This window comes from Brassica oleracea, chromosome C9, assembly GCF_000695525.1.
Source record: "Brassica oleracea var. oleracea cultivar TO1000 chromosome C9, BOL, whole genome shotgun sequence".
Lineage (NCBI taxonomy): Eukaryota > Viridiplantae > Streptophyta > Magnoliopsida > Brassicales > Brassicaceae > Brassica > Brassica oleracea.
This window is the reverse complement of record NC_027756.1, coordinates 41,963,345-41,976,608: the sequence shown is the minus strand read 5'-3', so window position 1 is coordinate 41,976,608 and position 13,264 is coordinate 41,963,345. Positions and strand designations below refer to the sequence as shown.

The 13,264-nt window shown below is 35.4% G+C and overlaps 2 protein-coding genes across 3 annotated transcripts; one reads left to right on the top strand and one right to left on the bottom strand.

The window, feature by feature from the left end:
* Positions 1-309: 309 nt before the first annotated feature.
* On the top strand, positions 310-2,922 carry LOC106319144 (probable serine/threonine-protein kinase At5g41260). 2 transcript variants are annotated; one of them, XM_013757390.1, is made up of 11 exons: positions 310-391; positions 482-690; positions 769-904; positions 985-1,118; positions 1,222-1,327; positions 1,419-1,504; positions 1,572-1,760; positions 1,845-2,015; positions 2,090-2,203; positions 2,283-2,540; positions 2,832-2,922. In XM_013757390.1, exons 1-10 carry the CDS (start codon positions 310-312, stop codon positions 2,529-2,531), a joined length of 1,476 nt encoding a protein of 491 aa, XP_013612844.1. In that variant the 3' UTR covers positions 2,532-2,540; positions 2,832-2,922. The 2 variants fall into 2 exon arrangements, with proteins under 2 accessions (XP_013612844.1, XP_013612843.1); XM_013757389.1 differs by lacking the exon at positions 2,832-2,922 and having other exon boundaries at positions 2,283-2,665.
* Positions 2,707-4,318, bottom strand: LOC106319146. Its single transcript, XM_013757391.1, has 2 exons — positions 3,741-4,318; positions 2,707-3,168 (listed from the first exon to the last, which is right to left on the bottom strand). The coding sequence occupies exons 1-2, from the start codon at positions 4,190-4,192 to the stop codon at positions 2,943-2,945; spliced, it is 678 nt and encodes a 225-aa protein (XP_013612845.1). The 5' UTR covers positions 4,193-4,318; the 3' UTR covers positions 2,707-2,942.
* Positions 4,319-13,264: the final 8,946 nt, after the last annotated feature.

Sequence of the window (13,264 nt, the reverse complement as noted above, 5' to 3'; positions counted from 1 at the left end):
AGCGGTGTATATGTAAAAATACCAGTAATATATAATACAAATTGTTTTTTAATGAGATGCTTAATTAAATATCCTGCCTTTTTCTCATCAGTGTCTTCTCCACTACGTGCGCAGTATAAATTAGCTCCCACAGTTTTTCGTAGATTCCTTTTTCATCGAGAAGCAAAAAGAAAACACAAAAACAAAACCTTTTTTAATCTTTCTCTCAAGAAGTGACTCAGACTCAGGAAAAAAGGGTTTTTGCTTTCCGGGTTTAACGAAGTAATCTTCCATATCTCTTTTGATTCGAAGCTTTTTTCAAAACCCAAAATGGGACCTCGTTGCTCTAAGCTATCTCTCTGTTGGTGGCAAACACATCACAAATCATCTCTCAACGACGCTTCTGATCTAGGTTTAAGTATTAAAGTCTTTTAACTTTACCGCATTTTCATTCTCTCTCTTTCTGCTAACAAAAGTCGAGTTCTTTTTTTAATTCCGACAGATAACGGAAATGACGATTCGGCGTCGTTTAGTGAGTTCAGCTTCGACCAACTACGAACCGCTACTTCAGGATTCTCAACGGACAGCATCGTGTCCGAACACGGCGTCAAAGCTCCAAATGTCGTGTATAAAGGCAGGCTCGAAGATGAGCGATGGATCGCTGTTAAACGCTTCAACAGATCCGCTTGGCCTGACACTCGTCAATTCCTTGTACAAAGTTGCTTCCTTTTGCTAACATTAGTAACTCTGCAGTTGCTTAACTGTTTCCATTTTGATTGGGTCTTTTAGGAGGAAGCAAAAGCTGTGGGGCAGTTGAGGAGCGAGAGGTTAGCGAACTTGATTGGTTTCTGCTGTGAAGGAGATGAGAGACTGCTCGTTGCTGAGTTTATGCCTTTTGAAACTCTCTCTAAGCATCTCTTCCACTGTAAATCTTTTCATCCATTTTTTTTTAAAAAGAGATTAGCAACAACACTCTACTTTTTTTTTAATTTGTTATATATGCAGGGGATAGCCAGCCAATGAAGTGGGCTATGAGAGTGAGAGTGGCTTTGTATCTTGCACAAGCACTCGAGTATTGCAGCAGTAAAGGTCGCGCTTTGTACCATGATCTCAACGCTTACAGGATCTTGTTCGACCAGGTCCACTTCTCTAGTTTACCCATCATCATTATTAACTCTATAAATTAATAAATTACCATAGTCTCAAACATTATTAATTTATAGAGTTTTTACTGTATTACAGGATGGTAATCCGAGACTATCTTGCTTCGGTCTTATGAAGAATAGTAGGGATGGGAAGAGTTACAGTACTAATCTGGCTTTCACACCTCCTGAGTACTTAAGAACAGGTCAGTTACTGGTTGTTAGATGCAATGTGGGTCGAGTTATGTGTTTTGTTGTATTATATATATTTGATCTGATGAATCCCATATCTTACAGGGAGAGTGATACCGGAGAGCGTGGTGTACAGCTTCGGAACGCTGTTGCTAGACCTTCTCAGTGGCAAACACATACCACCTAGCCATGTAAGTGCATAAACATGGCTCAAATTTTCTTGGGGAAGAGGTTCTTGATCTATTAGTTTCTTTGCAGGCGCTTGATCTGATCCGTGGGAAGAACTTCCTGATGCTAATGGACTCGGCTCTCGACGGTCATTTCTCAAATGACGATGGAACTGATTTGGTTCGTTTAGCTTCTCGTTGTTTGCAGTATGAAGCTCGTGAAAGGCCAAATGTGAAGTCTCTTGTGACTTCACTCGCTCCTCTTCAGAAGGAAACTGATGTATGGTGCTCTCTTACTAAAACAACTTCCTCAACCATTCACGTCTTGTTGTGACTCCTCTGTATCTTTGTTGTTTTTCTTCAGGTTCCGTCTTATGTCTTAATGGGGATTCCACATGGATCTGCTTCTCCTCCAAAGGAAACAACTTCGCTTCTGACCCCTCTTGGTGATGCTTGTTCAAGACTTGATCTCACCTCTATTCATGATATTCTTGAAAAGGTTGGATACAAAGACGATGAAGACGTAGCTAATGAGGTAATGTACATGAACACCAAGTTTCTTTCATCTTCTAGGAGGTCTATTGATCATTGTTTCATTTGCAAATGCAGCTCTCGTTCCAAGTGTGGACCGACCAGATTCAGGAGACTCTAAACGCTAAGAAACAAGGAGATGCTGCGTTCAAAGGCAAAGACTTTGTCACTACCATCGAATGTTACACGCAGGTAAGGAATACAAAGTTAGTTGGTTACTTTCTTGAAACCTAATCTCAACTCAATCGGTGTTCTCTGATTGTGTCTGCAGTTCATTGAAGATGGGACAATGGTATCGCCAACGGTATTTGCAAGGAGGTGTTTGTGTTATCTGATGAGCAACAAGCCTCAAGAGGCACTTGGTGACGCAATGCAGGCGCAAGTGGTGTCTCCTGAGTGGCCAACAGCATTCTATCTTCAGGCTGCTGCTCTCTTCAGCCTTGGAATGGATAAAGACGCTTGCGAAACCCTAAAAGACGGATCTTCCTTGGAATCCAAGAAACAGAACAACAGAAACTGAAAACTTCAGGTGTATAGGTTTCTTTTGCGTCTTAGATTCTGAAAACGCCTCATTGTCTTTTGTGTGTTTAAGCATTTGAACTCAGCTCATGCTAAACATCTTTCTCATTTGTCCAAAGATCCATTTATCTTTTAGTGATATCTTCTTTGAACATAATTTAAAGAACAGTAAAAAAAGCTAAGACCCTATTCTTGATTGCACACAAGTTTAGACCAAGCCTGAGTAGAGATGGATATTATACAAGAAGATGTAAAGCTCACAAGTGACAACAACAATCTAAAAACTAACAAGTTTTTACAGCTACAAAACGTGTGAACGAACAATCAAGCAACAGGAGGGATTTGATGAAGTGATTGCAAGCGGCTCAAGAGCCAGGAGAAGAGAGAGAGGGTGGGATGGATGGAGTTTGTTTCACTTGAGGACTTTGAAGTGAAAAAGCCAAGAGACAATGAAGGCAAAGACCATAGCGGCAAGTAAGAAGTTCATTACACGGCGACCATGCCAGATTCCCCTTGGCTCTGTCTGACTACTCTGAGTTTGTCCTGCAGCCACTTGTGAATGTGTAGAGGCGGTGCTCTCTGGGTTTGACTGTTCCCCAGCTACGTTTATAGCCATTGCCCCGCATATCTCACATGTCCTGCTCAGATTCATAGAAACAATGTGAATAAATGCTACTCAGTATAGACTCTCTTCAATTCTAAACACACAAGAATAAAATCTAAACCGGTTTTTACTGCCTACAATGCAAAGAACATAGACACAGAGCTAATTAGTAGTATAAGGGTGACTGGTAAGAGAATCAAACTGTCCTAATAAAAGGAGCTGCAAGATTCTCAGTGAAGCTTCAAAATCAAGCCAATGAATCATAGATAGCGTCTGAGACAACAAAGAATCAGTCCAAATGTGCAGGAAAATAAGAACATCGAGACAACACATGGGAGCAGAATCTGAATAATTGGTGGTGACAAAAAACTGTAGATTCCAGCTTCAGTAGAGACAATCTTTTTGGGATGTAATCATGTACATCTCTAGAAAATCAGACAATAAAAAAGAACTCAAAGTACATAAAGCAAATAATTTTGTTTCCTCATAAAGTTTTCACACTTGCTATTTTTTCACCGATTCAGAAGAAACTATAGATTTTTCCAGAAATAGAAAAATATATATCTATATAGAAAGTTTATGAGAATAATTATTGAGGAAACTTACATGTTTCCTTTGATCTTGAACCAAGTTTCAGCACACTTACTGTGAGCTACACCCAAATCACCTTTACAAGAACAACCCAATTGCAAAGGCAAACCATAATACTCTTCCTCTTCTTCACCGTCTCTTGCTTCATCTTCTTCTTCACCTTGTTCTTCTTGTTCATCAGAATCTTCACCTTCCTCATCTGCTTTTTTAGTAGTCTCTAAAGGCAGATGACAGATCCTGCAATCTCTACTCTCTTTCTTCTTCCTTTTCTTCTTCTTCTTTCTCCTCCTCGTCCTCCTCTTCTTACCACCACCGGAATGCAGCTTCGTCACACCGCCGCTCTCTAAGTCGACCTCAGACAAGGAATCTAAGTCGGAGGAGTCGCCGTCGATGCTAATTTCGACGGTGTACGGCGAGTCAGTGGGATTGGCCAAATGGTGATGAGATCCAAAAGCAAAAGAAGGCATTTTTCTTGAAGATTAGAAGCAAGAGAGGAAGAAAGGGGTCATGGGTTTTACGAGGAAAGCAAACAAAAAAGAAGTATTAATACCCAAAAACAAAACAAAAAAGTTTATTTTGTCTATTTTGTTTATTTTAAGTTTATTTTTCTTTTGCAGAGAGAAGAAAATGTTGGAGAAAGAGAAAGGAAGAAGCTTTGGACAAAAGAGCAGCTTCTGTTCTGTTCTTTGTAATAATAGTTTTTGTTGTCTGAAAACAAATTTTTTTACTTCTTGTTTTTGTCTCCCTCAACTTTGGAAGGTTTTTCACATCGAGTACTCTTTTTTTTTTTTTTAACTATGGTTAGATCCCGATTTGGTACGGAATCATAATTCATGATTTAGTTTCCACTTAATACTATTTTTCATATATTCTGAATAAGGGAATTAGCTTTCTTCTTTTTCGTCAAAAGTAGAAGTGTTTCTTTTCTTTATATTAATTACAAATACCATCTATTAAAGTATATAAGTTAAGTTGTTATCAGTTATAAAATGTTACTCCATTTGCTTCAGTTTATTTGGTGTTTGATAAAACATATTTCTTACAAAATCTCATTATTCCATATAAAACTTTAACATTGTTAAAGATGTGTAAAGAAATACAAATATTATATTTTTATTGATTAAATTAATTTGTTTAGTATTTTTATATAATCAAAATAAATTTTACAAAAATTTGTGTTCATTAACATTAGACATTAAATCAAATGAAATTAAAAGGAGTATTAGTTTGTCTTTATCACCTAATATACACCTAATGTTCCCTTTTTCATAAATGTGTGAGTCTTTTGGTCTGTTAACAAGTTAACTACAGTTTCTAAGACTTATAATTGTAACTTAAGGAAAAATTAAACAAAAGGCTATATATAGATTTAGGATTGTGAGTTTTAAGTTTCAATATGAGGTTTAGGATAGTGATGTAACACCCGTCTCTTCTTCTCCCGAGAATGACGTGTGTTATTTACGGTAAAATATCGAAAAGTGATGAGGTGTATAATTTTCCCACATCGTCACTTTTCGATATTTTACCATAGTATAATTTTGTCAAAGAAAACACTGAAAATCTGTTGGATCAGGTGGAAAAGTGATGATGTGCACCATCATCAACTCAGGTTCAATTACTCCTCTCTGCCTATTTTTGTTTTAGTGTTAATAGTGTACCCATTAGATAAATTTTCTAGTTTCTTCCCTGCCTACCACATCCGGCAAACCAACGATAACGTCATTAGCCGTAATGCTCGGTCTCCGGAGGTGAATACTATGGTGACGTGGAGATGGCATGTCTCACATCCTCCAACCACAACACAACTCCATAAGAAAGAAGAAGATGAACGTTGAATAAAGGAAAGTGATGGAGAGGAGAGCGTTTGTGAAGAAGAAGAAGAAAAAGAAGGTGGTGCAGTGACATGTTCACATCGGCTCCCCTTTATAGAAGAATGAAGATCTAATGATTATATAATTAAGTATTACTTTGCACAACTCACGACTAATACAAACTAGGTGATCTACATGTCCTCAAGCGCGGGCGGGTATAATTAAATTATTTAATATTTATAATTTTTATTGTTTAAAATATATACTTTTTATAACATATATTAATTTTGTTATGAATATTAAATTATATTTATAAATTACAGATTAAATAATTTTAAAATAATTCAATGTTTGATCATATGGCTTATCCTTGTATGATAAGGCCATGAAATTTTTTGTGGTTTAAAATCATTGAATTACATCTTTATTATTTGAAAAAGCTTTTTTCCTCTTGTTTAAAAGATATGTGACTCCTGTTTTTAGTAACTAATTAAATACAATATTAGAAAATAATTAAGTATTACTTTGCACACTCACGACTAATACAAATAAGAGGGCTTTGGATCAAAATAATTATAATTAAATGAAAACCACATCGGCTAAGTTCAACAAAATAATTTAACCAACTTAAATTCGGTTTAAGATAATCGGGTCGTTACAGGTGAGTTTTAACTTATGAGTTTTGACATTTTAAATGAACTCAAGAAATGTACGTTACCTAAAGGGAATTTGTATTAGATAATGTAAAAATAAAGTTTTATCGAGGATATGAAAAACCACTATTTTCACTGTACATTAATTTTAATCCGGTGAATACTCCTATTTTCTAATCTATTGTCTATGTCTGACATCTAGATTCATCAAATCTACCATGTAAAATTGCTATAAAACTACAAAAATTCAACACACCATGCTAATTTCTTTCATGTTTTAATATTCGGTTTCGATGTGTCTCAATTTCTCTTCTCAGTTTGGACGCGTTTCAGTTTTAGTTTTTGAGAAAGGGCTTTTGTTTCAGTTTCTTTTCTCCGTAAAATTTTAGATCTATTTTTGGGTATAGTTTAACTTCGGCTATGGCATCTGAGAACGGTGGACGTCTCAGAGATGCTAGTGATTACTCGTCAGAGGATGAAGGAACATATGGCTATAAGAGCAAGTCCATCAATTAGGACTTCTTAGGGGCTCTAATGATTTAATTAAGATTAAATAAGGTAATCTGGCAAGATTAGAGCTTTGGTTGGTGGAATTATTATTTTCTTCCTCCAATGAGAGAACCCCTATGGGGTTCTAAAAAAAAAAAAAAAATTAAGTAGAATTATTTAATATAAAAGCATACATAAAATTTTTAATAAAAATTACAAAAAGATATTAAAAATACAAATACAAAAGTAAACGAGAAAAAAAACGATTAGTTGAAATCTCCATTTGCTCCAAATTTTTGCCATATATTCTCAACCAAATCAGCTTTCAATTGTTGATTTATTTTTCTATCACGAATTTGATTCCGAATGGCCATCATATTGCCGAGATTTGAAGGCATATCTGTAGAAAATGTGAAATCCACTTCTGAAGATCGGTTTGATTCCGGCTGTTCGAAAACTGATACATCAAAATGAGTGTACCCATCTCGTTCGTCTTCGACGATCATATTATGTAGAATGATACATGCTCGCATTATCTTGCCAATTTTTATTTTATCCCACAAAAGAGCGGGATTTTTGACAATGGCAAATCGAGCTTGCAAGACTCCAAAAGCACGTTCGACATCTTTACGTACAGCTTCTTGATGTGTAGCGAATAAGGTTGCTTTCGGACCTTGCGGAAGTGGAATAGATTGGACAAAAGTAGCCCATTTTGGATATATACCATCTGTGAGATAGTAAGCCAAATGGTACTCGTGTCCGTTTACAATGTAATTAACTTTTGGAGCTCGACCTTGTAATATATCATCAAAAACCGGTGATCGATCAAGAACATTGATATCGTTTAATGTACCTGGAGGTCCGAAAAACGCGTGCCATATCCAGAGGTCTTGTGACGCAACAGCCTCTAAAACGATTGTTGGCTTTCCTGATCCACGTGTATATTGACCTTTCCATGCGGTTGGACAATTCTTCCACTCCCAATGCATACAATATTGCCATCTTCAGTCCCTTCTGGACCGAAGACAGAGGCATCCGACGTAGAGACTGTGTCTATACTAGGTTCACGTAGTGGTTGAGAGAAGTGGTTTTGGGTGTATGGTTGTTGGCTATTTAAGAGATTTTGAAAGCTATAATGCTGCGTATATGGATCCATAATTTAGAGGCTTTGAAAGAAAAGGTTTTGAAAGAACAAGAGTGTTTTGTTCACAATTTAAAGGGAAGTTTTTAAACTTAAAAAAAATTTTGTTGTAATTAATGTCTTTACCTACAACTAAAACAACCACCAAAACTAAATACATATCGCTTCAACTCAACTAACACACGCTAAACCAACCAAGAAAATAAATACATACAAATCAATATCTAACTAAAGCAATACTAGAATCAATTTAATTCCTAACCAAATCAATATCTACCACACATTCAACTAACTAAAGCCATAGTAAAGTGTACTTACCTCTTGCCAACTGTGAAATGGAAGATTGTGTTCGGTAATGAATGCTCCATTGATGTTGCACCCGTTTCTGAGAGAGACTCTGGTCCGTAATCAATGCAAAAGAAAATGCCCCTGCCTTCACCACGCACACCACACATCCTTGCACAACCAACACCCAAAAGTAAAATTAAAAGCTGATTTGACCAAAGCTACTATCACTAAATTCGAACACAACTACTTGGCGTTTCAATTGCTAAGAATAATTAACCATCTCGACCAAAACTAATATCACTAACCAATCAGTTCATCGGTAGTTTGTAATTTAGAGACAAAGATCAAAGCATATTAACAAACCTTAAGCAGACATCGTGATGTAATCTTTTCCTCTCCACAATGGAATAACAAAGTGATGCCTGCAATTGATACATCACCAGACATTAGAAGATTAAATTAACAGTAGAAAAATAACTGGTGATCAGCTTATTAGCACTCGCCTGGTTGTTGATCCAACTAATAAATTGAGAAGCTTTCATAGTGATCCCAATATGCCATCATCCCAGCTGATACAACCAAAATACAACCATCAGTAAATCAGAAATACATCACATATGAAATTTTTAATCACAAAGAGAGGAGAAAATTAAACCGTACCCGATGGAGATGAGTTCCTCGGGAGATTTGGTTTTCGATCTATCCAAATCCATGATCGAATCCAACGGTTTCGGATTCAACGGTGAGAAGGAGAAGTTGACCCAATCCAACGGTTTCAAGCCTGAACGGTGAGAAGAAGAAGATGACTGTGCGGTGAAGATTTGTCTACACGGCCAACGAGAGGACGAACGGATCTTTCATCTTTGCAAAGTGAGAAGAAGAAGATGATCGATCGATCAAAGAAGAGGACCAATCGAAGAAGAAGAAGACTGATCCGAGATCAAAAAAGAATCGCTATAGAAGACGGAGAGATCGAAGAAAGAGGAAGAAAAGAAAAGAAAATAAAATAAAATAAAAGAAAAGAAGAGAGATAGAAAGGTTAACTCGATCCAATAGAAAGCCTCCACGTATGGATCCTTAAACAATCCTAAAAATCCCAAAATTAAGACCGTTTCTATGCTTTTTATTTCTTTTTCATTTATTTTTTTGCTTTTATTCTTTTAGAAACATCAATTAGGACTCCCGATGGAGTTGGTCTAAGATTGAACGCTCTTGAGGTTAAAAAAAATTGTCCTTGGAGTAATAGAAACAAATATCTTTATGTGTACTTGCAAGAGCGCAAAGTTTGGCTTTATTTTGATTTCAAAATAATTTCTTCTTTCTTTTCTTTAGTAATATATTATTTTTTCTCTTCAATTTTTTTTTTATTGTTGGAACCAATCATAGACAAAAGATGCTCCTATCTCGATTGTTGGAATCAAGAGACTTGTCGTGAAAACTTCAAATCCGACTTTAGTAGAAACTACCCAAAAACAACATCTCAAGGATAACTATTGTTATACTAATGTCTGATTCTTTTCTTTTGATTACAAATGTTGGTTTATGATCAACCATTGCTCTTCAACGTACTTTTACCAGATGCAAAGTAGCTTTTCATGTTTGGTACATCAATTCTTCTGTTTCACCATTTTTTAATGTTCATCTTAGTATTTTTTTTGGGGGGAATTAACCATATTGATCCTAATTCTTGTTTTTGTGTTTTGATTTGTTGTTGTTTCTTACATTTGACACTTACTGTTTCACTGGAATAACTTTTTGTGGATATATAATGCAATATATTTTTCTATAGTTTAGCACAATTATTTATCCACCCAGAATAACCAGTTCAATGTACAAAAACCGGATAGAAGAACAAATATCCAGATATTCAACATAAATATCTTGAATATTACAAACTGAAAAATGTACTAAGCCACACGAATAAATACATATATTTACAAGAGGACTACAAATTGGCATATATATATATTTAACCAGACTTCTAAAGTATATCCGGTAATATTAACCAACTAATATATAAAATTCGACTATACAAAACCATTGCATATAGTTTTCAATTTCCCTTAATTCCTTTTTGTTTATCCGGATAAAGTATGAATTTTTTTTACATGCAATTTAGTACGTATAATTTAGTCAACCGGATATAACTGGTTTTTTTTTTTTTTTTTTTGAAACATCCGGATATAACTGGTTATAATTTTAAAAACGGATACAACATAAAATACTCGGATATTCAATATTCCTATCCTAAATTTTACAAATTAAAAAATGAACTATGTAATTCAGATTTAAATCATACATTTAAAGGATGAATACAAACCGTATTACATACATTTAACCAGATTTCTAACTAGATATCCAACAATATTACTTTATAAGCAAATCATGTGTCAGTTTCCTTTCTTAAAACATGCCTAAATTACAAAAGATGAACACAAATGAAAATACATAGGAAGCACACGTGTTCAGATAAGGATGACGAAAAGGCCATGTGGTACTGAAGAGAAAGCTCTTGTTTCTTCCACCAGTTTCTTAACCGCCACCATCCTGTTGCCATCAATCTCCTCCATACCAACATCAAACATCAGCATCATGTTTAGATTACCAAAACGTACTACTTCAAATTCTTTCCACGACTGCTCACTTTATCCTCTGTGAAATCGCCATTAGAAAATACTGGAGCTTCATCCAACCAGCAAAAATTAAAACATCAATAAACTTATAACGATTTAGCACCTAGGAAGAAGTAAGCTGAGAAAGCCTATCATCAACACGATTCTTAATTTTGAAGTACTCACTTTGCCTTAACCTATGTTTTTCAAAGGAGCAAATATTTTACGAACTCTTCATTAAAAAAAAAGAATCATTCAAACTATGAACAAGATAAGACTCCAACCATCAAATAAAATAAAATAAAATATATAAAACGAAGAAATGTAACGAAAACAAGATGTGGAGAAAAACCAGATGATACCAGAAGACAAAATCGGACTAAGCCAAAGTCAAAATCTTCTAAACTCAAACGAGATCTAAAATCAGTCAAAAATTTATAGTAAAATAAAAACAATAATACATTTTCTCTCAGAAAAAAGAGTGAGAGACATGCGCAAGATAAATTTCTTCTTCCACCTATATCAAATGCATTTATTGAATCTTTTATGTGAAAAAATTCTGATACTTTTATAGCTCTCGAGCGGAACAAGCATTAGGGGAACCAACCTAATGCAATACACTTTCTGTTACCATACTTGCAAATACATTCAAATCATGCATAATTTGCCAATTATTTACTCCATTATGTATATACGGCTAAATTGGCCTTACTTAAAAGTTAAAACATCAACTGGGCAGAATTTTTTTTTTCTTCATTTTGTTGTTTAGTACTTTTCTTGATTTCTTCAATAAGTTAGATTGTTTTTTTTTCAATGAATAATTTATTTAGTAATTTACTCCCATGGTACTTTTACTTCTAACTTCAAGTAATTTCTTCAAGATATTCACATCTCCATTCTCACAAATGGCAATTTCTGAGCGGTGATTCTGATGAAGAAAAAGAGATGTTGAGACAATAAAATTGTTAAAAAGACTCTTTCCCTTTTGAATTATAATTACATCTCCAATGGTTGCCTTCATTTTTAGCTTCAAAAGTTTACTTTTTCAAAAGAAAGAAAAAACAAAGCAACGATTACTCCAATAGTTTGCTTCATTTCTTTCTTTCAAAAGGAATATTCCAAATATATTCTATTTCCACTTTACCATTAATTATTAATAACACATTTCAATCTTTCATATTTGCTAATGCTACTCAATTATTTTATTTTAACAATAATCTCAAACAATTACTATTTAGTATAAATTAAATATAATCATAGTATAAAACTATTTTATAACATAAACAAACAAAGAAAGAAAATCATATTTTATAGAAGAATCATCAGATATGTATTTTTCTATAAGTGATTAACAAAAGTAATTTGAAGCAAAAAGTAAGTTTATGTATCTTTGATTCTTTTCATGAGTCCTAACAGATGATTTCTGGTCAAACCCTCTATCCAATGATTCTGCAGAACGACCTCTAGATTTTTCAGCGATCATGAGGTAATTCTGGAAAAGATTTCTTAACTGTAGAAGCCCATCTTGCCCTAACAAGATATGGTTCATTAGTGGAGTACCATTTAGAGAAGGATCATCACTAATGCGTTTATTATCTACTACAAGACTCTTCCCTAGGTCTTCCCAGCCATTTCCAACATATTCTTCCACCGCTTTCTTACATAGAGACCCTCTTTTTATTTCATTCCCTCCAAAAAAATTATGGATATATGGGCATATTCAGCACAAGCATCACTAAGCTTTCTTTTAAGCTTATGATTAAATTTAATTTTAGTTTCTTCAGCAGCACGGTTCACATTATATACATTGTTGAATCAGAGGTTAAACCCTCCATAACTGCTTCATCGTCTTTATTCCCATATATATGAATTACTTTATATGGGCCCAATGGTGGCCAATGTACCTGTTTTGGGATCCTTTGCAAGCTCGGTGCAGCATGTCTTTAGCCCACCTGTGGTGAAGTAGCAGAAAAATGGTTCATTGTTGGGGTCGAAAACGGTTGTGACGAAGTTAACGTCCAAATCCCCGAAGAAGAAAACGTAGAAACCTTCTTCGACAAATACTTTTTCGAAATAGATTCTTCTTTACGAAAAGCTTTGCGGAGGAAACGCGAGTCATCGGACAAGAGCTCGAAAAGGGTCGCTACGCAGCGACCGAACGCGTGTTCCGCTCGTTCGCTACGTAGCGACCGAGCTCGAGCCAAAGCTCGGTCGCTACGTAGCGACCGAGCGTCCATTCCGCTTAGTCACTACCTAGCGACCGAGCTCGAGCCGATGCTTGGTCGCTACGTAGCACCGAAATCGCAAAACAATCTCACTTCAGCACCGAAAAAGGCCCAAAATCGTAAAAAATCTCACTTCAGCACCGAAAATGTACGTATAGTCTTCGAAATAACTGCGAGACGTTGCCAAGTTAAAAATCGAGATGATACGAACAAATTGTCCGAACGCGACCACTACAATTCTTACACTCCGTTCGTCGATTGGCCCCGACGAACACATCAGCCGTCTTAAACAAACGCAACTTGATCACTCTTTTGATCTT

What these genes read in the sequence shown, in the direction of transcription:
- LOC106319144 (XM_013757390.1), top strand. Translation starts at nt 310, where the DNA reads ATGGGACCTCGTTGCTCTAAGCTATCTCTCTGTTGGTGGCAAACACAT. An exon ending in CTGACACTCGTCAATTCCTT is followed by an intron (nt 691 to 768) that starts GTACAAAGTTGC and finishes TGGGTCTTTTAG; the next exon opens with GAGGAAGCAAAAGCTGTGGG. An exon ending in ACAGGATCTTGTTCGACCAG is followed by an intron (nt 1,119 to 1,221) that starts GTCCACTTCTCT and finishes ACTGTATTACAG; the next exon opens with GATGGTAATCCGAGACTATC.
- LOC106319146 (XM_013757391.1), bottom strand. Translation starts at nt 4,192, where the DNA reads ATGCCTTCTTTTGCTTTTGGATCTCATCACCATTTGGCCAATCCCACT. An exon ending in TTCAAGATCAAAGGAAACAT is followed by an intron (nt 3,169 to 3,740) that starts GTAAGTTTCCTC and finishes GAATCTGAGCAG; the next exon opens with GACATGTGAGATATGCGGGG.